At 41.5% G+C, this 26,745-nt stretch overlaps 1 protein-coding gene across 1 annotated transcript; it reads left to right on the top strand.

Annotated features, from left to right (window-relative positions):
- Positions 1-24,648, top strand: LOC126335659 (trypsin-1-like). Its single transcript, XM_049999113.1, has 6 exons — positions 1-7; positions 5,669-5,695; positions 20,243-20,462; positions 22,845-22,951; positions 23,834-24,033; positions 24,433-24,648. Exons 1-6 carry the CDS (start codon positions 1-3, stop codon positions 24,646-24,648), a joined length of 777 nt encoding a protein of 258 aa, XP_049855070.1.
- Positions 24,649-26,745: the final 2,097 nt, after the last annotated feature.

The following is a 26,745-nucleotide window of genomic DNA, read 5'->3' as shown; positions in this document are numbered from 1 at the left end:
ATGTCAGGTGAGTTTAGCCAGGTCTGTATCGATACACTAATTCTTGATCATCGGGCACACCTAAGGCGTCAGCCTCAGTGCTTCCTTAGTGTTAACCAGCACTGATGATGGTCGAAGTAGAGAAGATATAAAATGTAGACTGGCAATGGCAAGGAAAGCATTTCTCAAGAAAAAAATCTATACTCGACGTTAATAAATTTAAGTGCCAGGAAGTCGTTTCTGAAAGTATTCGTATGGAGTGTAGCCATGTATGGAAGTGAAACATGGACGATAAATAGTTTGGACATGAAGAGAACAGAAGCTTTCGAAATGTGGTGCTACGGAAGAATGTTGAAGATTAGATGGGTAGATCACATAGCTAATGAGGAGGTATTGAATAGAATTGGGGAGGAGTTTGTGGCACAACATGACCAGAAGAAGCGACCGGATGGTAGGACATGTTCTGAGGCATCAAGGGATCACAAATTTAGTATTGGAGGGCAGCGTGGAGGGTAAAAACCGTAGAGAGACCAAGAGATGAATACACTAAGCAGACTCAGAAGGGTGTAAGTAGCAGTAGGTACTGGGAGATGAAGAAACTTGCACAGGATAGGGTAGCATGGAAGGCTGCATCAAACCAGTCTCAGGACTGAAGACCACAACAACAACAACAACAACCAGCACAGTGTACGGTCTTTCTGTAATAAACTTGATGTTTCTGAGGCGTAGGAAAATTCTATCCCTCATTCTCTATCACTAAAAATAATCCCCTCATGATCTTTGCACAGGGCAATTCGTGAATAAACCGGGTGACAATTACTGAAATATCTGAAATATAAACGTCATAACTTTTGAACGGTTTGCCTTAGGACGTTCAAACTGCATGAGCGGTCGCGGGGAATGATGGGAATTAATATGAGCTGTATGGTTTGGTTTGGTGAAGAAGCTCACTTTAATTAGGATGGGTTCGTCAACAACAAAAATTTGCGCATTTGGGGTACTGAGAATCCGCATTTCGCGATTGAGAAATCTCTTGACCCTCAACGGGTGACTGTGTGGTGTAAAATGTCTAGTCACTGATATTCCTTCATTTCACAGTCACTAACGAAAGGTACGTGAAGGTTTTCGATGATGATTACATTTCCATTGTTGGAAGTGACCCTTATTGCGAACGATGTGGTTCATGCAAGACGGAATCCGACCCTTCGAAACAGGAGTGTTTGATGTCCTGGATGAGCACTTTGGGGACCGTATTCTGGCCCTGGGGTACCCAGAGGCCACTGGCATGGGCCTCGATCGGCCGCCATATTGTTCGGATCTGAACATATGCGCCACCTTTTTGTGGGACTATATTACAGACAAGGTGTACAACAATAATCCCAAAACCATTGCTGAGCTGAAAATACCCACTCAGGAGCACATAGACAGCAACGATGTTCGGAAACTTCATCGGATCATGCTGAAATTTGCTACTCGTCTGCGCCACATCATCGCATTTGAAGGCAGACATATTGAACATGTCATAATCTAAATCTGGGTATCAGTAGTGATGTTTACATGCTAAATAAAGTGTGTGCACGCCTTAGTTTGTAACTAATGAAAGTTTTTTTTTTCGTACAGTTCAATAATTGTCGGCTTGTATATAGATATGTAATAGAAAATTAGCTCGACCCTACCTAGAAACGCGTAGATGAAAATTATCGGCTTTGCAGTGTGAACTTTCGTCTCATGTTTACGTGAGCTTCACCATGTACACCGAGCAGAGATGTTGGTCAATCCAGAGGGTCGTTTGCGACACTTCAATGGGCAGGAGAAGTGCAAAGATTACTTTGCCGATAAGAGTCATTGAGAAACATCTTTAGAAGCTGACATAAGATTCAGAAACAACGATAATATAGACGACCACTTCACTACAAGGTCGTGATTTTTTGCAATAGAATAAAGGATCTGATATAGCTTTGAAGGCCACATGATGCAAATCCGTAGCAAGTTGGCAGCGGAATTGACACTTATCTCGCTGTTCACGTGAGTTCAAGAGGAGTGTAATCGGTCAATGTACGCCACACAGAGCTAAGTACAGCAACGTTATTTCGAGGATAGAAGTTTCATTTCTCTCAGCAAGGACAACATAGGTGACTGTTTACAGCTTATTGTGGCAATGCCCCCGATTATATTTGACAGTCGCCAGCATCACCTAAAAGTGAGAGGAAGAAGAGGTATTGCCAATGGCTGTCCTAGCATGGGAAGTAGGTGACCCAGCAGCACTGCAACACACTACACTCATCATGCACTATACGGTATTACTCACACGACACACCACCCCTTTATTAGAGGAACCTGAATCAGAAAACTACCTTTACTAAGACATACAGAGCGAATCGAGCAGCAAGTCTCACATGCTGAGTTGTGAACCGACATTTCTTTAAGGGCTGTCCGTAGTTGTAACGTGTATGATAGGAATATTAGCAATATACCGTGTTCATTTACAATATTTTATTGTAGTCCAATGCGTTTTAAAGACAAAATTTCAACGTCAAGGACAACATTAAATTTTTTCGGGCATTACACGTTGAAATCTACTTACTTAGTAACCACTTTCATTATCCTCACATTATTTCTTATTTCTTGTGAGCCATAATATCTGTACGTGCTACACTTTATGCGAGTTTTCCATTACGAGATTCGATGAATCGATTCAAGTTATATGCAAACTCGTTGCTTGGTCACGATGTCAGTTTTGTCTTTGGTACTCCATTTTGCTTCACGTGTTTCTGGCCGATTTTATGTTATTAGGCACTACATTACTTTTGCGCCCTCTGTTCTGAGTGTCGTGAAGTCGAAGACGCTCTGTTCTGTGTTGTGACTTTGAGTGGGAGATTGTCTTTGAGTAGCATAACTCGATTCTGCAGACACTGCAATGCTCGAATAATTGAGTTCATTGCTATTCAAACGAAGATTGCAAGTTTTCATGCCAGCATCGTGTCGTGAAGTCGAAGACGCTCTGTTCTGTGTTGTGACTTTGAGTGGGAGATTGTCTTTGAGTAGCATAACTCGATTCTGCAGACACTGCAATGCTCGAATAATCGAGTTCATTGCTATTTAAACGAAGATTGCAAGTTTTCATGCCAAAGTGAGCGTGGCACTGTTTAGTCAAGATAATTCCAGGAGTTGGCATCTGGACGCATGCTTGGACACAGTGTAATAAGAGCTAATAGGTAGAGAGTAAGTAACTGAAATGTGGTTATTGCATACCACGTACATTTGTTAGTTTGGGATATTCCAGATTTTAAAAAATTACCCTCTCCTGAAGTATAAACGATAGTTTTTCAATCAGTTACAACTATGAGTTACGAGCACGATAGTTCTTCTGGTTGTGAATCTACATCTTGACACTGTAGGGTGAAATATATGGGACCTTCTCTTAAGGCTTCGAAAGGGGAAGGTAACCTGTGGAGATCGTCAAGTTAGAACACAACAGTTGTGGTGAGATATGAGGCTGAGCATTGCGGAAGAACATGTATTTGTTTCCTTAGCCTTTAGCTTACACAAGCATCCACGGGTACACGCATAATTCGTAATTTTTCCTTAAACATCAAAACAAATAACCTCTAAAACATTAACATCATACAAATTTTATTATAGTTTTGACTCAAGTTACCAACGTCGTAAATTACCTTTTTAACATTAGGATCATTAACCTTTTAAAAAACTCAAGATCATTCAAAATATTTAAAGGTTATGACTGAAATTCTAAAATACTCAATTTCCTTTTCCTTAAACATTAAAACCTATAACCTTAAAAAAATTGAACTCATTCAAAATATTTAGAATAATCGCTGAATCTCTAGGTTGTCGAAGTTTCCTTCCCCTCAAACATTAAAACCAATAACATAAAAAAATTAAAATCATGTAAGGTATTTTTTTAAACAATTAAGCTTAATTTCAGAATCCCTTTCACATTAGTACACCGTAACTGATCAAGCGGATGCTGACATTTGAATCTGTTAACGCCCATTCACCCAATTTGATTGTTAGAAATCCAACGTTAGGATAGCTACCACAAAAACCTGTACCAACATTTAGTTAAGATTTATGGAAGCAAAACAGGTGCTAATGCAGCTTCACATAAATCAACGTTTCATCACTTTCATACACATTGGCAACATATATCACTTACCTACCGTCCCAGGGTAAGAACGAAAATTGCAAACGACAAAGATCGCTATCAGTCTTAACCACCATTACGTTCACTGGATCTCCCCAAAGGACATTTAGACCAACACAGTTACACGTAGCTTTGTAATCACAGAAATTAATTAACCCCTCTTACATGCAAGTTTCGGCCAGCGGAACCTGAGAGCATGTATTCACAATTACGAAGTGCCCTAAAGAAGACATCACTTCTCTAGCATACCATGCACATTGTTCAACACTATTTGCATACCCCTGAAAATCTGCAACCAAAAGGTATCAGATTAGCCACACATAACACGGAAATTTGCACAACACTACCAAAATACAATTTCGTGACACTAAATTCAATGATAAGCGCAGCCGTTATTTGGCGCTGTTTCAAAAAAATGGTTCAAATGGCTCTGAGCACTATGGGACTTAACATCTGAGGTCATCAGTCCCCTAGAACTTAGAACTACTTAAAGCTAACTAACCTAAGGACATCACACAACACCCATCCATCACGAGGCAGAGAAAATCCCTGACCCCGCCGGGAATCGAACCCGGGAACCCGGGCGTGGGAAGCGAGAACGCTACCGCACGACCACGAGATGCGGGCACGCTGCTGTTTCAATGTGATGAGTCACAGTAGAGCGAAAAAAAAAAAAAAAAACAAATGCTCCCGTGACTTGTTAACAGAAAACAGTGCAGCTTACAGGGTGAGCCTGTACGCGACTGGAGTCGATCACAGACGGACGAATCAATGTTCCAGCCAAGGCAAATGACCCAGTGCAGATCCCAAACTGAATGCCGACGCCCACCAAGTTCAGTAGAGTACGAGGCACTAGTAACGACGCTGTGCGCTCCTCGCCATCCGCCGACTGAACTGGCTGCCCCCGGGCTGATGACCCACCACTCGGACGACTCCGTGTCACTCGCTGCTCTTCCAGTACACGACTAGGGTGCTCCCGGCCCTCGCTACACGGCTTACTCCACACTCTGTCGTCCAGACCACCCGTCCCTAAGGTTCGTCCGGCATACGCTTGAAACCGCTATCCACGCCTTGGGTCTCTGACCACAGGGCAATTTTATTTGCATAAAGGCAAAATTATGAAAGTAATAGTTACGGTCGAATGCAAGTATCGCAAAAGTACAAACCGAAAACCATACGACCGCAACAATATCCCTATGGCTGTGTAAAGTTATCGTCTTGTATTTAGTTGCATTTTACTGGTTGTTAATTAATTTCCTCGGGTTCAGTGCTCCACAATCCTTGTCATTCTGTGTGTCAGTGATTTGAATATGCCATGATCATCGGCCGCCATCTTGTTATTCACGTGTGTTGACTACTTGGCTCTAATGCACCCTGAAGTGTAAGTACTCGATTACTATGTTGCTACTGAGAAGTGTTAACAATAAGTAGTCCTTCTCCACAAATTAAGGGTGTCTGCTGCTGATGAAGATAGATAGACGTATGTGTATAGCTGACTGATGTTTGCTTAACTTTGTGTTACAGTGCGCAATCTCACTGCTCATCACGAAGGTAAGCTTGGAGAGGTATCAGGATTCTAATGCTTTTTTCATTGATTAACTATTAGATGGATACCAAAGCCAGGTTTACACAAACAAAGAGGAAGTCCAGTGCACAGTTAGAGGCTATAATGAAAAGGCTAGTAAACCTTTAAAGTACCGTATTCTATGGGCAATACGACACACTTTCTTCTTCGAACAATTTGCCTCCAAAATTAAGATGCGTCTTATAGTCGAAATTAATATAAGAATGTTCAGTCTCTCATTTAAAATTCCTGCAGATGTTCAAAATGTCCATATATTTCAATGCCGCGCGTAACCTATCTCTAACTTGTCACATTGGGTTCAGCTGGCAGAAGCAGTGCACCGATGCGACGGACATGAACTGCGGGGATTCATAAGTTTGCTAACACCGTCTCCCTCGTGCCTTCCATCACAAACCCAGAACACTGCCTAGCATATGATGCGTCATTGCAGTGTACGGTGCCAATATAACTGGAATTGAAAGCGAGTGATCGGTGTTATCGCTAACAGGACAATGTTTTTCTAGTAGCTAGTTACGTAGCAGAAAAAAAAAGGAATTCATATGATGCAGGCTATAAACTGAGACTAATAACATGTTCAGAAGAAAACAGGAACAGAGCAGGTGAGCGGAATTTCGGCCCTCCACCAAAAGGAAAAACCATTGCTGATTGCCGGGCTAGTAGAAAATAAGTGAAAAAAAAGGAAGACTAAGACAGGGATGGCAATGTTACTCATGTGGGAAGCGCTCGTGCATCGTAAGGCGCGAGTGTTTTTGCAGCTTGTAATCTACCACCAAGATTAAAATTTATCAGAAAATGGACTTGAATTATACACTTATCATATCTAACTTGTGACGAAAGTCTGATGCAATGCAAAAAAAAGAAAGTGTGTCTTAGTCACAGCTATGAAATGATTCAAGTATGTCACACAGTAATAAGAATGTGTCTTCATAAGGAAAATGTATCTCGTCTGATGCAGATACAAAAATAAAGCTATGACCAAGTGTGCAACTCCGGAATTACGTCAGTGTGTCCACTGCTTCCATAAAGCTTTCATCTGAATTGATGATTACCTAAATGACGAAAATCCCTTTCAAGCCTTTCCCAAGCCTGTCTTGTGAAGCAAGTACGTATTTAAAAAACACTTCGTGGCTACTCCCACGTTGTATTGAAACGAGGCTGCGAGACGGTTTATAATTTAGACTTGTCTTAAGATCAGTAGGTTACCAGTTCCGGTTTGTGCTGGGATAGCTACCTTTTCACGTCCAGTCTCAGGTTACACAGCTGGTATCAGAATACAACCTACGCTCACTTACTTAGACTTACTCTGAACCTTTAGTTTCTATAAACACAACAGAAATCATTCCATAGGATCTCATGAACTGCTGCTTGTTTTGCATGAGCGCCTTTCTGACTTAGAGAGAAAAAGTAAAATGAACGAATAAATTCTAGTGTTCTCATAATACTTAAGATTCTTACATTGATCGTAATGATATTCCGTCTGCATTTCTTTCGATATTGATTTACTTGCTAAAATATCTGACATACTGAAATCTGTTCTTCCTTTGAAATGATTAATTCATCTCTCCTTTGTAGCAAAGTGGGATCCGAGGTACTGTTCAGGATGGTTAGGTTTTGCGTGTTTTTCTTTGCAGGTTTCTCCATTCAGTAGAACAATGGTTTAGTTCCTGCAATCATCATGGTATCCTTAATGGCAACAGGAAGCTGAAACTGTGTTCCAGCTATGTCACACTTGATTCCATTAGTTAATAACTCACTCTGTAGCAATTCTAATTTTTCCATACCTCTAAATGTTCTATTGTTATAGCGACTGAATGTTACTCGCACTCTCTCTAGTGAGAATATGGAATAAATCCAATACTTTCGAAACAACTGAAAATGTGATCGGGCATTGATAATAACCTTTTGCATTTTGGTGCTTCAGTTTTTCCTAGAAATAAAACGATTTCACACGTTTTCTTGCCAGTCGGTACAACTTGAGCTGGATAAATGACAAATGACTCCTTTATAAAATTTCTGAGATCTCTCATTATGACAACATCGATATCTGGTTCTGGTACAAGTAACATATTGCCAGTTTCAACCTCTACACACTTACTAATAAGCTTCCATTTGACTGAATTCGGATGAATCGTAAAACGCTTGTACCGTGAGTTTAAACAAGCTACTGGAAATTATATATTAGTCTATACCCTAGCATGATACGAGAAGGTAAACATTAACCGAAGAAACGTGGTAGAAAAATGATGTATTACATTTTAGTGAAGGTAAAATGTGGTATAGCCCAAGTTCAAAGCCCTTCTTTGGTTCAAATGGCTCTGAGCACTATGGGACTTAACATCTATGGTCATCAGTCCCCTAGAACTTAGAACTACTTAAACATAACTAAGGGCATCACGCAACACCCAGCCATCACGAGGCAGAGAAACTCCCTGACCCCGCCGGGAATCGAACCCGGGAACCCGGGCGTGGGAAGCGAGAACGCTACCGCACGACCACGAGACGCGCAAAGCCCTTCTTTCACAGCGTCTGGCCCATTTCAGAACAAGTGCTTCCGTCGTTTCATTGTTTCCCCAAGAGTCCACTCAGGATCTCCACGAAGAGCACGTGACTCGATTAGAATTCTGGTTCGACACAAACGTTTCTACCGCGTCATTTTAAAATGCAATGTGCGCGCACCAAACAATAGGTGACAAATAGTTATGATTTTTAGTACCTGTCCGTGGGTTTTCAACAATAACAATTGGTACAGGTATCGACGCCCATCTAGAGACAGAATTTCTTTCGTATCATTTCAGGTTGAACCATTCACACTCAATTAGCGTTAGATAGTCAACGTCTCTTCGTGTGTAGTCAACGTATCTTAGTGTGTAGTAACAGCGATTATATATACAGAATTCGACTCCCAGTCTTTACGTCATGTTACTTGCAGTCCAGGCATGTACAAAGCTCTCTGCTGCTTAAATAAACCGATAAAACGACTATAGGTCCTGGGTTGGAGTCCAGCGAGTCAATACCTTTTACACTCTCCATTTGACTTTCAATAAACTTGCTCTTGGTGAAAAATTATGATTTGTATAATTTGATTGGGCTCGGTCAACAATCCTACTGGGAGTTTTTTTAGAATCCGCATCCAGAACAAAAGGTTTATGCAGTGCCGTTTCAAGTTTAAGCCTGAGTACATGTTGTTACTTGTGACTGAAATCATATGTAATATCTTCTATGGTTAGCTAACACGAATAGTAGTTGTTGGACTGGATCCCAGGTCCACGTCGAATACAAAACTGTCCTCATTGTACTTGCAAGTTGTAATTTGCTGTTTGAAATGTCGTTCACTGTAAAAAATTACTTTAGAAGTGTAATGGCTGTATCATCTCTCATTACCTGTATTATCGTTATATTAATTTGTAGCAATGAACAATCCTCCAGCTCCGGGGTTCAACTCATCTTTGCGATAGAAATTGTCTGACAAAAAAGTGAGTGACCCAGAAGACACTGTCTCATGTCAGTGTTAAATAGCGCAGACTCTACGTAAATGACTGGCGTTATAATTCTCTGTGACAGATCCAGTGACCACCAGAGTGTCTTAGTGTTGTTCGTAATTATCGTTGCTACATCGTCTGGTAAGATGTATAATGGTTCATGAACAGGGTGAGATGTTGCGTGATCACTATGATCGACATAAAGTTTAAAAGGAGCATAATTGTAAATCTCCATTTGGTATACTGGTCTATTCGTTCGATAATCAGATCTGTGGGGCATTCGGGTGTGACGGTGGCCCCATATTGGACTGTATGGATACAAGATGAGAAGCATATTTCTAGTCAAAGTTCCGGTCGACCAAATCTGAGCACAACAACGAATGATTGCCGTGTTACACACCAAGCATGGCTTATCGTCTTGTTTATTGCGCCTACGATCCAAGAACAAGTAATGCAACATCATGTTGCGTCCTGCACCACTGGAAGGAAGGCTAGCAGCTGCCAGAGCAGGGAATTACCGAACCATGCATAAACTGCCTTTAAGAGCACAACACTAACACTGATGCAGTGTCTATAAAGCTTGTACTTCTGATGAACGACATCGTACTGTGTTCGCCGATGAATCACGGTTCTCCTCTGCTCCGGATGCAATCATCGGTGATTATCGCAGGGCCCTGGAAAGGGATTACATTCTTTCAACGCTTTGGAGAGGCACACGGTGTTGTTCCTGGTGTCATGGTATAGATGTTGAGTATGAATTCAGGTCGCGGTTCGTAGTGGCATAACGGTACTTCACGGACATACTGCGTCCTCATGCAACAGTGTCGTGGTCCATTTTTCAATAGGACAATGCTCGTCCACGTATGGCACTTGACTGTTTGAAGTGTCGGCGCTATGGTCACTTCCTGCAGCCAACAAGAACACGAAATGCGTCCCTGATAGAACAGGTGTGAGAGTAACTTTGTCTCAGAGCCAATATCCATTTTATAAAGGACCAGTTACAACTACTGTGCGTCAGGCGCATCAGGAGAGGATATGACGGCTTGATGACACCTTCCAAACCGAGTAAATGTATAGATCCAGGCCAGAGGGGGTGGAACGTCATACTGATAAGTGGACTCTGACTGCCAGATTCTTTGGAAATTTGACTCAGTTTTGTAAGCGTCACACACTCTCTTAAGCAGTGAAATTTCATTTCGTATCTCTTCCTGTTCTAGGTGCGTCAGTATTCTTGTTATGCAGTGTACATCCCAATAGCGATTTAGAATTTAATCGCTGCTAACATGTAGTTCCAGCCAACTTCCTGTGCGTAGCAGTACGATTACATTTTATAAGCGACTCTATTCCTGGGAGCTTTCGACGAGAGTGCTTGGAATACCCAATACAGTATTTACAATCTCTTCTTCCTATCTGATATTTTACAATGTATCTGACACGATGAAATTTTCTCTATAATTAACAGAGCTGGAAGAGAACGTACCTTAAAAACTGGAATGTGTAGGCCACACGTACTCTGCTACCCACGTAGCTCCTTCATGCGTATTTGCATGCCTAGCAAATTAAGAGGAGTTCTTCAGGACCAACGTGTTGTTATTCTTTTCTTGGATGCTGAAAGACAAATACCGGTAGATATACAATGTGTAGAAAGCTGGATGTCTGTAGAAAATCACCGTTATGGAATTGTGCACCAAATTCTGTGCTGGTAAAGATTCTACACAAGACGCCGGTCGATCTGCGAGGCCAAACCCATTCATCACGGACCAACTCAAGATGGAGACACTCGAGCACCCGCCCTGCAATCCTGAACTCTCCCCATGCGATTATCGCACTTTTGGTCCCTTAAGACGTGCCAGGGACGTCGATGTTTCGCCTCGGACGAGGACGGGTAGCAGGCTGTTACGGACTTCTTCACGCAGCAGGAAATTACCAAATTGTATCTTCAACCTAGTACGTTGGTGGGATGATTGCCTCAACACTCACGGCGATTTTGCCTGACTGCCTACTGATTCTGGGTTGTGGGGTATCCGACGCATTTGCCTCTCTGTCATACTTCGTGTTCGTTCATTAGGCGGCTGCTGTGTCGCGGGGCGGAATACAGCTGATACGTGCTCCTGTTTGTCAGCTCTACCTTCAGAAGGTTATAAATGCGCACTATAAGAATTATGGCCCAAATTTCCCTGCAGGATTGATTTCTGGGGCTCATATGTTGCAAGTGTATTTTTTTTCTTACTTTTCTTCTTAAAATATGAGGTCAAGTAGCTGATGTTTCCTTGTAAGGTGAATGTATACCAGCCTAGTAGAGTGTCTCTAAAGACCCTGCAGAATCAGAGATCAGACGTATGGTACCTTTTAAGGAAATGGAGAGCTACATTACTGACGTAAAAACATTATTGAAAATTTCTGTAATTTATTTGCTGTGTTTGATCGTATCATTATCTACGTTTTAAGAAATTGCCTCTTTCTTCTGATACGATTGCTCTCGCTCTTTTTTTAAGTTCGGATTCATTCATATTTTGCAATAGGATCTCACCTATTCTTTAGACTCAACACATTTTCATGTTTTGATGAAGCTGCTAAGCATTTTACAGTTTAATTTGTAGTGTTACTTTATCCTGACAGTATCTGTGTCCTTCTCCAACACTTTACAGTCATTTAATTTTCTTTCAGAAGTTCACGTTCTAGGACGGTTTAGTTTTGTTTGTAGCTACGTTACAGAATACATTTTTATTTTATTAACCACAATTGTATTATGTATATCTTTCCATAATTTCGGATTCATCAACTCGACTATCATTTATTACCTTCATAGGTTTCAAACGACAAGTTTTCAATTCGCGTCATGCATGCTGTTACTGAAAGTCTGTAGCTGAGCATCAGCATCTGAGAAAAAATTAACTATACCTGGCCAATAACGCCAATTTTGCTACCAAATTCTCCATACAGCAAGTGGCCCATACCTCTTCCATGAGTGCTAACTGATGGTAGAACTTCCCGGCTTTCTCCGAAAGAATTTCCATGCCCCTTGGTTAAACTACATTTAACAGAGACTCTTCGTTATATAACTGGTAAAGGAGTGCCCCAAGACTTTTTTTATCTCCATTCCTGATTACATTGGCTACTACCGCTATGCTGGAAACCCCTTCTCCTGTACACACACTTTTGTAAGTCGATGACGTCGCTTTCAAGCCTTACAACTGTTCTAAACTCTCAATGATCCCGTCAACTCCATCACGACCAGATTAGCTTCTGGTGCAACCGGTACCACCTAAGGATAAACCAAGGCCCACCTAATAATTATCGGCTAAAACACTTACGTTTTTCCCTCGCATGGCTACTGTCTCACCATTTACAACCATCCTATCCAAGTAACTGATACAGTAAAACACCATGAACTAACCCAACAATTAATATCGACATTTGGCTTACAATCATAAAACATTGTGTAATTTAACAATTATTTGAAGTGTTTCACTTTTAAAAAATGGCTCTGAGCACTATGGGACTTAACATTTGTGGTCATCAGTCCCCTAGAACGTAGAACTACTTAAACCTAACTAACCTAAGGACATCACACATAACCATGCCCGACGCAGGATTCGAACCTGCGACCGTAGCAGTCGCACGGTTCCGCACTGAGCGCCTAGAACCTCGAGACCACCGCGGCCGGCGTTTCACTTTTAATCTTGTTTTATATCACTCTGGATGAAGAATAGCTGATACAGGAGACAACGTACCATTTGTTAGAGTGAGGCGAGGGGGTGAAATGAAGAAAAGAAAATTCTACTCCAAAACGTGCAGAAATTTACGACTATTGAGTGTGACCGTCAAGGAAGCCTCCCAGACACCCCATCAAAATGGAGCGACCCAGTGTTTATGCCTTTCCCTCACCAAACTTTAAGGGGGTACACTGCGACGTCACAATGGAGGAGTCCCAGCCAATTCCGATTTCGATCTTGAAACCAAATAAGGTCTCCAAGCACACAGTGATTCGAACCTCTATATCATTATTTGATTTTTTAGACAAGCACATCCATAATAGATTATCTTGTTACTCATTGAGTCCTGAATAGGAAACTGAACTTACACTGTTACACAAGAAACTATCCAACTGGAGAAAAGACCTCATACATGGCGAACAGTTCTTTAGTGGCAGTTAACATTTGCTTGCATTACAAGTATATCACTTCCTACACCACATCCATTTTGCAGCTCTCTTCAACCCATAACCCCTGTCATGTGTCTCAACCTACTTAATTCTTAAAGTCTCACTGGCAGCAATCACATTCCCTACTAACCATTATAGTTTCTAACGACTTCTGTATTCACAACCAAAGAGTTCAGTGACACCTCGGGTGTAACGTCTAGCACATAGCAGTGCGACAATTTATTAGAGAAAGGGCACACCCAGTGCTACACAACACATTAATACCATATTCCACAAAATCGCAGCGTAAATCATCCTGGTCACGATTTCTTTTATTATCAGCCAGCGGCTTGTGATCCAGTTTCTTTCCCAACAGTCTACTCATGTTCTACCAGAACAGTAACTAAATTATCTGAGCTAGAAACATCTGCAACTGTGTATGTCATTCTGATCTACAATTCAATCTGTAGAATTTTATGAAACTACAACAAATTATATGCGACACCATTTCACTGTAACCACTGTTATTATACCCACTATTGCATTATCGGCTTTTGACTTTTTTTTTTCAAAAGCCCACGATATGTCAAACACGTCTTGCTGAAATCTGCATGTTCAGTAAACTGTTTCACCCAGAATGGATCATTTCTGCATACTCATTCTTCTTATTTAACTGACACCACGCTTGCATCTTACATCTAACTGAAGTGGTGCGCCAAAGCGCTAGTCTTCTCAATCGTGTGCACTGTCAAAACCTAAATCATACCCTTCCTCCAAATCTTCAAGTGCAGCAATGACACCTCTTTGCTCTATCCACCAGAAATCCCAAGGGAGCCTCTATATTCACTTGGCCTTGTGGCACAACCAGTCGATCTGAAAACTCAGCCTCGGGTACAGATCCCAGAATCTATAATAAGGGTTGGGTTGGGGTGTTTCGGGGAAGAGACCAAACAGCGAGGTCATCGGTCTCACCGGATTAGGAAAGGATGGGGAAGGAAGTCGGCTCTGCCTTTTCAAAGGAACCATCACAGCATTTTCCTAGAGTGAATTAGGGAAATCACCTTATAATAAGGAACTTCACTCACCTAACATTACCATGAAATTCTGCCAGAGAGGTACCCATTCTTATAGTTCAAAAGCATCCAGTGTCCACCTGTAGGCTCCTCTCCTCGTTACACACATAGCCTTATGGCACTGTATTTATCTCACTGTTTTCGAAAATTTGATGATCGATGTTCAATTACCTGTCCTCCAATTCAGGTAGATATCACTGACTTCCCTAAATCATGTACCATAAGTTCTGGAATGGTGCCATTGAAAAGGACTTGGCTTCCCCTCTGTTTCTCAACTTTTTCCATTTCGCCTATACTATTAGTATCCAACGATTCACCGTCGACATAACGTTAAACTCTAATCTCCCTTTCCTTTCTCCTGCCTGTTCGTCTCCTTTCCTTTTTATTGTAATGTTCAAAGTCTTCTTTGCAATCATTTTACTTTTCTCTTCTAGACACTTTACCACTTTAAATCCCGCCACCTATTCCTTTTCACCAGACCAACAACTTTTCGCACCTCATCACCAAATTCAATAAAATCCCACTTCTCCTCCATTCTCACTCTCTGACAGTCACAAATCACCACTACAGACAATTGAAAATACAGAAAAGGACCCATGTTTTTCTAACTATGTGCGAGTATTCCATAAGTAGTCAATAAACTTGTTTTTTTTTTCTTTCTAAAAACCGGAAGGAATTCAGCTGTATTGTATTACTTAATATTTATAAAACGTATGAATTTTTATATACTTTTAACGTTATTGAAACACTTCGCATGTTTCAATATTCCTTGTTACTGTCGACAAACCGCTAAGATTAAGTGAGGAGTGGTCGAGATGAAACAACAGTAAGAGTTAAAGAAACATTACGTTTCATTTGTGTGTATGTTTATGATTAATTGTAGAAGTCGTCAAGGCCTGAAAGGAACCTAAAAAAAAGTGTATAATATTATTTCTTAGCACTAGATCATCCAATTTATGGTCTAAAGACCAGTGAAACTATAACTTGTTTGCTGTGCAAAAACAGTTAAAACTTCCCAGCACCATACTCAGAAAGTTGTACCCTCTGCTCGCTCCTCCGCCCCCTCCCCCCCCCCCCTCCGCCCCCCCCCCCCTCACCAATCAAATTTCTGGAGACTTGTTCCACGCGTTGCACTGGCTTCAGATTTAATAAAAGCTGGCTGCAAGCCTGTAAACATAAAACTGTGTCCCACGGACCCCTTCATTTCCTCCACTCTGTGCACTCAGTAGTCCCAAGTGATGTCTGAGATTGTGGGTTAATGAGGAGGACGAGATATTACAATAATTCACTACAGTACTCGTCCTCATTTTCTTGGGCAATGTGTTATGCAGTTTCATTTCCAGATATATATTTCTGATAAGTATAAGTCCAAACTCGCTGTTGTTTGATGATTATGTATCGAACTAATAGTGAAATACTTGGCGCTGTTTTCCATGATATACACTAGCGACTAGTAAAAGTGCTCACTTCGTACAGTAAGGTCACTCACGGTTTTTAAGTAGCTCTTTGCTGTGAGCCGGACTATTACTTCTAACTGTTGTTCTTACAGCCATTTCCTGCTGCTTAGCAATTGTGACCATGTTTTGTGCCTTCACTTCTTGACACATCAGAGAACTTCTTTAGTATGGTGTCAGAGTTCCTCATATCCACTGCCTTATGACAGAACAGCAAGTAAAGCACGTAAGACGAACTAACTGCCCAAACAGTATCCTCGGCTTTTGAAAGTTATTGTCACATTTGCTACTTTCACCGCTCAAATTATTTCCCTTGTTATTAACTCGCAAGCTGGCTGTAAAGATACCTATCGACTTCGGCAAGCGTAAGTGTTTTTGAAATGCGAATCTATTAATCATTCACCGGCATCAGATGGTTAACGTGTGTTTATTTTCTTGGTAGACATTCCGAGGTGGTAGCGAAACATTTCACCGAGTCTCTCATGGTATTAAAGCACGCTTTTCCTGTGGCGAAGTTCTCCTTGTGCCTTTGTGATGAGGATGGACTTCGATGCGCTTTACAGAACCGGTTTGCTATTAATCTATCCGAATGGAGTAGAAAATTTAAATGTGCAAACCTTCCAGCCAATGGGCATTATCCAATGTTTTCGGCGTTCGTAGATTTTATTTTGTTTCTAGTTTTCAGTTGTCGAAGGTTTCCATGACATACGTTATGAGCACTAATGTTGCCTGTGTCATAGTGGCTTCATTACATTTAGCGAATAATTATATACTTTTCTACTAAAACATTTTCAAAGTAAATTGAATTTCTTTGCCATTACTTTCCAATGCTGACAATGATTTACACTTTGTAGCAGGCACAACAGCTAACGATGTAGTACACAATACTTCACAATCAGCAAAATATTACGATTAATAGCAGATCTTGAACGAACTACTCTCAACACTGCACTCCTGTCTATCTAGACATGAATTTCCGAACAGATTTTTAAGGAGCTGGTATTGTTATAGTCCTTTCTTCCTATCAAGTGAAACCATATTAATTCGTGTACTTGTGAACTTTTGTTAATAGTTCGATAGACCGCGCTGATAATATACAATGGTGCTACAAGCACCGTTGGTTATACTCTTTTTATGTAACTTCAGATGTTTGATACGACTGATCAGTTCCGCGTAAATCAATTAACAACTTTTTTGCGAAGTACGTCTGTCCTACTCTAGATCATATCCCTTGCATATTGTAGTCAGATCTCGTTACTACAGAAATCATGCGTCTTAACTTTGTAGACGAGAGGGCATTTCAGTTCAAGCTTTATTTCGGACTTACTTTTGTAGGTAATCCGCTTTAAAGTTTAACAGCGAGGTTACACATTCTTTGCCTGTTTACGACAGAAAATATAGTGTTTTGGTTCCTTTGTATTAATAGAAACCAAGATGGTCGAAAAAGCACTCTTAAAGCATTTTTATGAAATGGTAGTAATGCAGCTCAAGACATTGGTCAAAGATGTAACCTTAAACCAAGATTTCACTTAGCTGCTCTGACGTATGAACCACCAAGATGAAATCCTTTCAGCCAATCACGACGCTTCTCAGTATAATGCAAGGTCAGCTGCTCACGAGTTATGGTGACTGGAGGTGTGTATATAAACACTGCAGTCCTTCCAGACCACAACACACCTCAACATGCTCAAACAGACAGTGCTCGTCTAGGCCCTCGTCGCCTGTGTGCTGGGTGAGAACTCGTAGCGTGAGAGAATGCCATCCTGATATTCATTGTTTTAGTTTTAGTGGAGTTACACTTGCACTGGGTTTTTGTAGCTAGTTAAAACGGACTAATTAACCTGGTACAGAGTACTGAAAGCTGCATCTTGCGAGCAGTATTCTCGTGATGCAATCTAAAAGCAACATTCTTACAACAATTTTTCTGTCATTGGGCACCAATATCTACCATCATAGCTCTTTTTCTTCTATTCTGCAAAGCTGGTTTGAGCAATACTTGGATGGAAAGGCAAGAAATGAGCTGCAGACCTACCTGTTTTGTCAGTTTTCTAAATGAGTTTGCACGGCTCAATTGTGAGGAAACTGCTCACGATAAGCAAATGTTAAGGTTTCAGTTCGTGGGTAAACAACATTAAAGGGATAGCTGAATGTTGGTGTGTTTGCCTGCAGGTTCGGCGCTTCCAGTGAGTCGTCTGCCGAACACTGGACCAGCTCGGGCGTTTCGCTCTCTCCAGGGGACGCATCTACGGGGGACACGACGCCGCCAGAGCTGAGCATCCATCTCTCTATACAATAAACCATTTGGTCAACGAAGCGCTGTATCTGTCAGCGCCTCCAACACCAACAGACACACACACACACACACACACACACACACACATATATATATATATATATATATATATATATATATATATATATATATATATATATAAACTTGCGTCAATAGAACTGGACGGGTTGCGTAGTAAGTAGTATAAAAGGTTAATTTACACAATACAGAAGAAAACAGCAATCGATAACGCCGTCCTTCGTTTTATTACGGCCTAGATTTCAATTATTACACTCCTGGAAATTGAAATAACACCGTGAATTCATAGTCCCAGGAAGGGGAAACTTCATTGACACATTCCTGGGGTCAGATACATCACATGATCACACTGACAGAACCACAGGCACATAGACACAGGCAACAGAGCATGCACAATGTCGGCACTAGTACAGTGTATATCCACCTTTCGCAGCAATGCAGGCTGCTATTCTCCCATGGAGACGATCGTAGAGACGCTGGATGTAGTCCTGTGGAACGGCTTGCCATGCCATTTCCACCTGGCGCCTCAGTTGGACCAGCGTTCGTGCTGGACGTGCAGACCGCGTGAGACGACGCTTCATCCAGTCCCAAACATGCTCAATGGGGGACAGATCCGGAGATCTTGCTGGCCAGGGTAGTTGACTTACACCTTCTAGAGCACGTTGGGTGGCACGGGATACATGCGGACGTGCATTGTCCTGTTGGAACAGCAAGTTCCCTTGCCGGTCTAGGAATGGTAGAACGATGGGTTCGATGACGGTTTGGATGTACCGTGCACTATTCAGTGTCCCCTCGATGATCACCAGAGGTGTACGGCCAGTGTAAGAGATCGCTCCCCACACCATGATGCCGGGTGTTTGCCCTGTGTGCCTCGATCGTATGCAGTCCTGATTGTGGCGCTCACCTGCACGGCGCCAAACACGCATACGACCATCATTGGCACCAAGGCAGAAGCGACTCTCATCGCTGAAGACGACACGTCTCCATTCGTTCCTCCATTCACGCCTGTCGCGTCACCACTGGAGGTGGGCTGCACGATGTTGGGGCGTGAGCGGAAGACGGCCTAACGGTGTGCGGGAAAGTAGCCCAGCTTCATGTAGACGGTTGCGAATGGTCCTCGCCGATACCCCAGGAGCAACAGTGTCCCTAATTTGCTGGGAAGTGGCGGTGCGGTCCCCTACGGCACTGCGTAGGATCCTACGGTCTTGGAGTGCATCCATGCGTCGCTGCGGTCCGGTCCCAGGTCGACGGGCACGTGCACCTTCCGCCGACCACTGGCGACAACATCGATGTACTGTGGAGACCTCACGCCCCACGTCCACCCGGCCTCCCGCATGCCCACTATACGGTCTCGCTCAAAGTCCGTCAACTGCACATACGGTTCACGTCCACGCTGTCGCGGCATGCTACCAGTGTTAAAGACGGCGATGGAGCTCCGTATGCCACGGCAAACTGGCTGACACTGACGGCGGCGGTGCACAAATGCTGCGCAGCTAGCGCCATTCGACGGCCAACACCGCTGTTCCTGGTGTGTCCCCTGTGCCGTGCGTGTGATCATTGCTTGTACAGCCCTCTCGCAGTGTCCGGAGCAAGTATGGTGGGTCTGACACACCGGTGTCAATGTGTTCTTTTTTTCCACCCCATATAACAACAGGTGATGTTAGTCCGAAGTGTCAATTGGTAAAAATTATTGATGTAGAGCTTACAGGAGGTAAGAATGGAAGCCCTACAGCAATGATGTTTACTACGTTGTTTATCCCTTCGGATCAATGAAAACTACTCAAAAGTTAAATGTCGGATGCGTAATTATAACTGCATAACCAAATCACGGATTTATGCTGTTATAACTTTACAACGGTTGGTAGCTGGACGTTCAGTTTCATCTTTTGTCGTATTCCCTCGCAACTTCCTGAATTCTGGAAATCCAATTGGTGGGAAGCCTAACTGAGGAACGGCAAGCGATACTACCAAAGGTGATCCGCTTGTTAAGTGGGGACATCTAACTCGGTGCTCGATCAGAGATGTGTTAACTCATGTTGATCTTCTTCGCAGGCGATTTTCCGTACCAGGTGTCCCTGCAGCGCGTGGTGCTCGGTCTGCGGTACCACAGCTGTGGTGGCTCCATCCTGTCCAGCAACGCCAACCTCACCGCCGGACACTGCGCCGTCTACATCGTGAGTATGACCACTGTCACACCACACCTGACATTTTTCCCCAGATGCTTAGACCAAGTTACTGGGCTAGACTTGCAAGTTCAAGATGTGAAACACAAGTAAGAAGAATTGTATTATGACTTCAGGCGATTTTTTTAAATTTGTCCACGTATAACGACCATCTGCTCTTATTACGGATCATTTTGCTTGGCTTAGGACACAACGCACACTATCTTTGCTGCTAATTTCATGTTTTCCCAGTAACATCTACCTTACAGGTCCCATGAACTTAAAGGAAGACTACGAACATATCATGTATTAGTGGATATTTCATGAACAAAAATTGAATTCTGCAATGACATCCCAATGAAAGGGAAAAGTCTTAAGTGTACTCAGAAAAATGTAGATCTACATCTACATCCATACTCCGCAAGCCACCGGTTTACTCTAAGAGAATATGAATCTACTGATTTCCCGGAACAATGTTAGGAGGTACGGGACACTTTCTTCAAAGTATTTATTATTTACGAGTGTTACGAGCCAAGAAGTCAGTATTTATTTGAAACCCAGCCAGGTAGTAGCGAAAGCAATTTGTACATTAACGTATTACAAATGTAATACAAACAATTTTATTATAACCAAACTACAACTAGTTTTAATTAGCAATACTGTATTGGGCGAGCAAGCTTCTGACGTCTTCATGTAGTGACGGAAAAGATATCTCTGGGGGAATTTATAGCTAGAGGAATAAGAAGATAATAGAAAATTCCGTTGGCACTTCATCAGCACCGTCACCTAGAAAATTAAAAGGTGAACTAAATGAATGAAAAAAAAACATATTAAAGTGATTTTATTTGCATGTTCGACGTTGTTTCATATCTTCGGTTCTTGACTGTTGAAACATTTAATCCACGTGATAATGGAACTTTAGAAAATTCTAACGAAGTTTTAAATGTAGAAAGTGGACAAAATAAATTGCATCTGTAGATATTTTCCACCGTTTCTTAGTTGTTTCAAAATTTATACAGGTATGTTCTGTCTTTGCAACTAAGTGAAAGGCAGTTTGTTTTTTGCCACGTATTTTGTCCATTTTATTTAAGAGGATTTTTCAAAGGGCTGCAGTACCTGTTTATTTTTAAATATTTAGTAAATGCATTATGGGACAGTTCCAGATATGCAAGAACCTTAGGTTTTATCATGTCATTCTCTTGTTTTTAAGATTGGAAACAACATTTTCGGCACAAGTTTCGTGAGGTTAAGTCACCGTTTGGTGTTATTTACAATTTCCAATGTTGCTAGCTCATGTGTGTGGTTTTGAAGATGTGTTTGCTCGTTTTGAGTATTGCAGATGTACGATTCCCGGCGATTTTCACTCTCAGTTGTTACAATACTTCACTTGCACTGTTCATAATGCATAATTTAACCTCAGAAAACTAGGAGTGCACAAGTTGTATCACACCTGAAACTAGACAGTAACATGATAAAAATAACATAGATACGTATTTCAGGCCACAAAAGACGCTTCATCCATAATAGAAGTGAAATGCGTACAAAAAACAAACTGAATTTCATTTAGTTGTGCAGACGAAACATACCTCCCTGGATATCAGTTTTCTTTTAAAACGCGTGACAAACATCATTACATGGTAAAAATATAAACACTTTCAATGGAATCAAATTTAACCAGGTCGACCAAGTAACATGTCGTTGACAGGCCGTCGCCGGAGACCACGATTTGAGCAGCAATTAGGGCAGCGAGCAGGAGATCGGAGTCTCGGACCAGATCGTGCATCCCGACTATCCTGGGTGAGTGCGTAAGCTTGGAACTTCTGGCAACTTCGTTAATAGAACTGCGATATTTTCAGGATCTGTAAGTCGTGAGTCATGGCTTACTGATATCCAAGTTTTCACAAACCTCAATTAAGTTAATTGTCACAGCAATAAGTTATGGCTCTAATACAGTTAAAAATTATTTTAACTACATTACACAGAACCCAAAAGTGTGACTGAATGTTATCCATCAGATTTTGTAGAATATACACAGGTTGAAGTGACAAATGAAAATATTTGGACTTGCGACGTAGGTTCGATAGCGTGGTCAGTGCAAAGCTACTGTGGCAGGGCTGCACAGTGGTTAGCGCATCTGCCAAGTGAGCAAAAGAGTCGCGATCAAATTCCAGTTTCAGAACAAAGTTTCTTTTGTCGCTTCGGCTTGCATAAGTACAGCATAAGACATTTTTATCCATAAAAGGCCTCTCGAACCGCATAGTTTCGTTTGAGAGTCTGTAGACGTAACAAGTCACACTGCTTTAACAACTACACTATAAGAGTAAATTTGCCGATGTCAAAATTCGCAGAGGAATTCAGCTGAATTTAACGTATTTAGTTTTAGCAGCGACTTCTTTAATAAGTTTTGTTCAATATGATTCAACAGTTGTGATTTTTAAAAACGCAAGTGCAGTAATACAGTGCTTACAGAAAAAAATTCAATTTTTGCTCAGAAGTGTAGCTCCAAACGACATCGCCGTCTTCCTTTTGGAGTCCTCTCTGTCTCTGGGAACGTACGTCCAGGCCATCAGCTTGCCGAGCGCCGGTTCAATCCCTGCAGGTACGCAAAATCTGGACCGCACCCGTTTATTCACTAGGATACAGAAGCTGTTTATCCTTATCCCCGACATATATGGTAAACTACTCCCCGCAATTGGCAAGTTGAACCTAACGTTTATCTGTACAGTTGCGTGTACTAAATGTTCGTAAGTCGGGAAAGAGATATATGGGAAGGGAAGTTCTTTTGATATTATGTCACTGATACCTATTGAGTTTCGTGCGTATGGAAAAACATTAACTGTGAGTAATGTGGCACCTTGTATAACTGCTTAAGTGGGTTTTAAAGGGTATCATTCCACTGTAGTCACCTATCGGACAACTACCATTAGCAAATAAATTTCCCAGTACTATCGAAGTTTCCGGGAAGGTGACCTATAAATGTCTAGTGGCACATCTCACTGCACATGAGTTGTCATCAGAGTCGCGTCTGGCATTCAGTGTGGAATAAACGAGAAATCTAACGTACTATTTTGGATAAGTGAATAAGTGGATAAATGGTAAAAGCAATGTATTATTTTGCATAAGTGAGACACTTCACGGCTACACAAACAAGAGAACACGATATTCTTTGGTTTAACATTAATATTGCAAAAAAGAAGAGCTTAATGTTATACGTCTCGTTGACGTCGGGAGCAAGCTTAGATTCCTAGAGGATTTGGGAGGAAACCCAATGCGAATTTTTCAAAGGAACCATTCGGATATTTGACATAAACGATTTACAGAAACAGTGGGAAATCTAACCTGGATGGGTTAAGGGATGACATTGGGAGCAACTTTGAACCTTAGGTATCCTTCAAAACTGTTTCAATTACGCTAAGTACGTCTAACATTGTGTCGTTAGACCACTTACTCTACTGCAAAATACTTTTCAATTTTATATCAGGTGGATCCATCGCCGTCCTTTCTGGCTGGGGTGCAACGGAAACGGCCAACACACCTGACATTCTCCAAACTGTCGACGTCACTGTAATCGACTATGAAACTTGCAGCCAAAATATCGACGACCTGGACCTCGGTTCCAACCCGCTTACGGAGACTATGGTCTGCACGGGACCCATTTATGATGGCATCTCCGTCTGCGGTGTAAGTCACAACTTGCAGTTAATCCTTTTCTTAAATAAAGACTTCACCTATTTATAGGTTATTTATCAATTAAGACCTAGTTACCCTATAACTTGTAAGCGATTACGTTTCAACTTGTGATGAAAGCAGTTGAGTGTATACGATATATACGAATATTCGCGCCAAGGTAACTGTTTTCATAAATAATTCCCGATTACTTCTGAATGGCCAACAGGCCGAAGACCATCTTGAACTAAACATAATGTTCAGGTACGTATTCAAATTAAAAACAGGGAAAGGTGTTGTTTGTTATCATTAACTCAAGCTATTTTGTTGGGTATTGTACTTTCCAAAAATACAGACACTTCTGAGATAATGTTGAATGAGTTTACAATAATTCCATTGTAAAATTTTTGCTAGAAGTATTCAGACATTTTTAACCACTCTCTGATGTTTGATCGAGTTCAGGGTGATTCCGGCGGCTCCTTGGCGCAGAATGGAGAACTGATCGGTGTGGTGTCCTGGGAGTGCACCCATGTGATTACCCAGGCGCTCCGTCCATCTACACCAGAGTATCCGCTCACCTGGACTTCATCAACCAAAACGGGCGAAGAGTCATTTCACTTGTATAAATGACATTCCTTCCATAACTTACGTAAATTGTATTAAATTACGTCCTCAGACAGACGTTCATTTCAACTTTACATTATCAGTGCATTAACTACATATGAATGTTTAAGATATATGTTAATAAATGTACTATTCTAAAATCTTATTCATCTTTTTTATGTTTACCAGATTGTCTATTAACATAATACTTTGCGTATTCATGACATTTCAAATATAATCTCAGTGACTGAAACATATCTTATGAAAAGCATCTAATGACAATTTATAAAGCGAATGGACGTACTAATCAGCGACTTAGATACGTTAAGCAGCATATACAATTTTAAACATATTACGAAAACGATCCTTCACTTGCTGTGTCAAACAAGATGCAGCCTTCAAATAAATTCAAGCAATACAGCAGCCCAAAGCGATTATCGACTTAAGCTTGCGTTCAACAGAATGAATACAAAAATATTGTTTGTTGTTGTAGTCTTCAGTCCTGAGACTGGTTTGATGCAGCTCTCCATGCTACACTATGCTGTCCAAGGTTCTTCATCTCCCACTATTTACTGCAACCTACATCCTTCTGAATCTGCTTAGTGTATTCATCTCTTGGTCTACCTCTACGATTTTTGCCCTCCACGCTGTCCTCCAGTACGAAATTGGTGATCCCTTGATGCCTCGGAACATGTCCTACCAACCGATACCTTTTTCTAGTCAAGTTGTGGCACAAACTCTTCTTCTCCCTAATACTATTCAATACCTCCTCATTAGTTATGTGCTCTACCCATCTAATCTTGAGCATTCTTCTATAGATCCACATTTCGAAAGTTTCTATTCCCTTCTTGTCCAAACTATTTAAAGTCCGTGTTTCACTTCCATACATGGCTACACTCCATACTTTCAGAAACGGCTTCCTGACACTGAAATCCATACTCGATGTTAACAAATTTCTCCTCTTTAGAAACGCTTTCCTTGCCATTGCCAGTCTACATTTTATATCCTCTCTACTTCGACCATCATCAGTTATTTTGCTCCTCAAATAGCAAAACTCTTTTACTACTTTAAGTGTCTCATTTCCTAATCTAATCCCCTCAGCATCACCCGGCTACGTTGCATTATCCTCGGTTTGCTTTTGTTGGTGTTCATCTTAAATCTTCCTTCCAAAGACTTCAAGACACTGTCTGTTCCGTTCAGCTACTCTTCCAAGTCCTTTGTTGTCTCTAACAGAATTACAATGTCATCGGAGAACCTCCAAGTTTTTATTTCTTCTCCATGGATTTTAATACCTACTCCGAATTTTACTTTTCTTTCGTTTACTGCTTGCTCAATATACAGATTGGATAACATCGGGGAAAGGATACAACCGTATCTCACTCCCTTCACAACCGCTACTTCCCTTTCATGCCCCTCGACTCTTATAACTGCTATCTGGTTGCTGTACAAATTGTAAATATCCTTTCGCTCCCTGTATTTTACCCCTGCCACGCTTAGAATCTGAAAGAAAGTATTTCAGTCAACATTGTCAAAAGCTTTCTCGAAGTCTACAAATGCTAGAAACGTAGTTTTGGCTTCCCTTAATCTATTTTCTAAGATAAGTCGTAGGGTCAGTATTGCCTCACGTGTTCCAACATTTCTACGGAATTCAAACTGATCTTCCCCGAGGTCGGATTCTACTAGTTTTTCCATTCGTCTGTAAAGAATTCGCATTAGTATTTTGCAGCTGTGACTTATTAAATTGATAGTTCGGTAATTATCACATCTGTCAACACCTTCTTTCTTTGGGATTGGAATTATTATACTCTTCTTGAAGTCTGAGGGTATTTCACCTGTCTCATACATCTTGCTCACCAGATGGTAGAGTTTTGTGAGGACCGGCTCTCCCAAGGCCGTCAGTAGTTCCAATGGAATGTTGTCTACTCCGGGGGCCTTGTTTCGACTCAGGTCTTTTACTGCTCTGTCAAACTCTTCACGCAGTATCGTATCTCCCATTTCATCTTCATCTACATCCTCTTCCATTTCCATAATATTGTCCTCAAGTACATCGCCCTTGTATAGACCCTCTATATACTCCTTCAACATTTCTGCTTTCCCTTCTTTGCTTAGAATTGGGTTTCCATC

The sequence above is a fragment of the Schistocerca gregaria genome, chromosome 2 (assembly GCF_023897955.1).
Source record: "Schistocerca gregaria isolate iqSchGreg1 chromosome 2, iqSchGreg1.2, whole genome shotgun sequence".
Lineage (NCBI taxonomy): Eukaryota > Metazoa > Arthropoda > Insecta > Orthoptera > Acrididae > Schistocerca > Schistocerca gregaria.
This window is presented reverse-complemented; position numbering and strand designations above follow the sequence as displayed.

Excerpts from the sequence above, each read along its gene's own strand:
- LOC126335659 (XM_049999113.1), top strand. Across the intron at positions 20,463-22,844 it reads GTTCAAGATGTGAAACACAA|AAGTGTAGCTCCAAACGACA; the intron begins GTAAGAAGAATT and ends ATTTTTGCTCAG. Across the intron at positions 22,952-23,833 it reads CGCCGGTTCAATCCCTGCAG|GTGGATCCATCGCCGTCCTT; the intron begins GTACGCAAAATC and ends ATTTTATATCAG.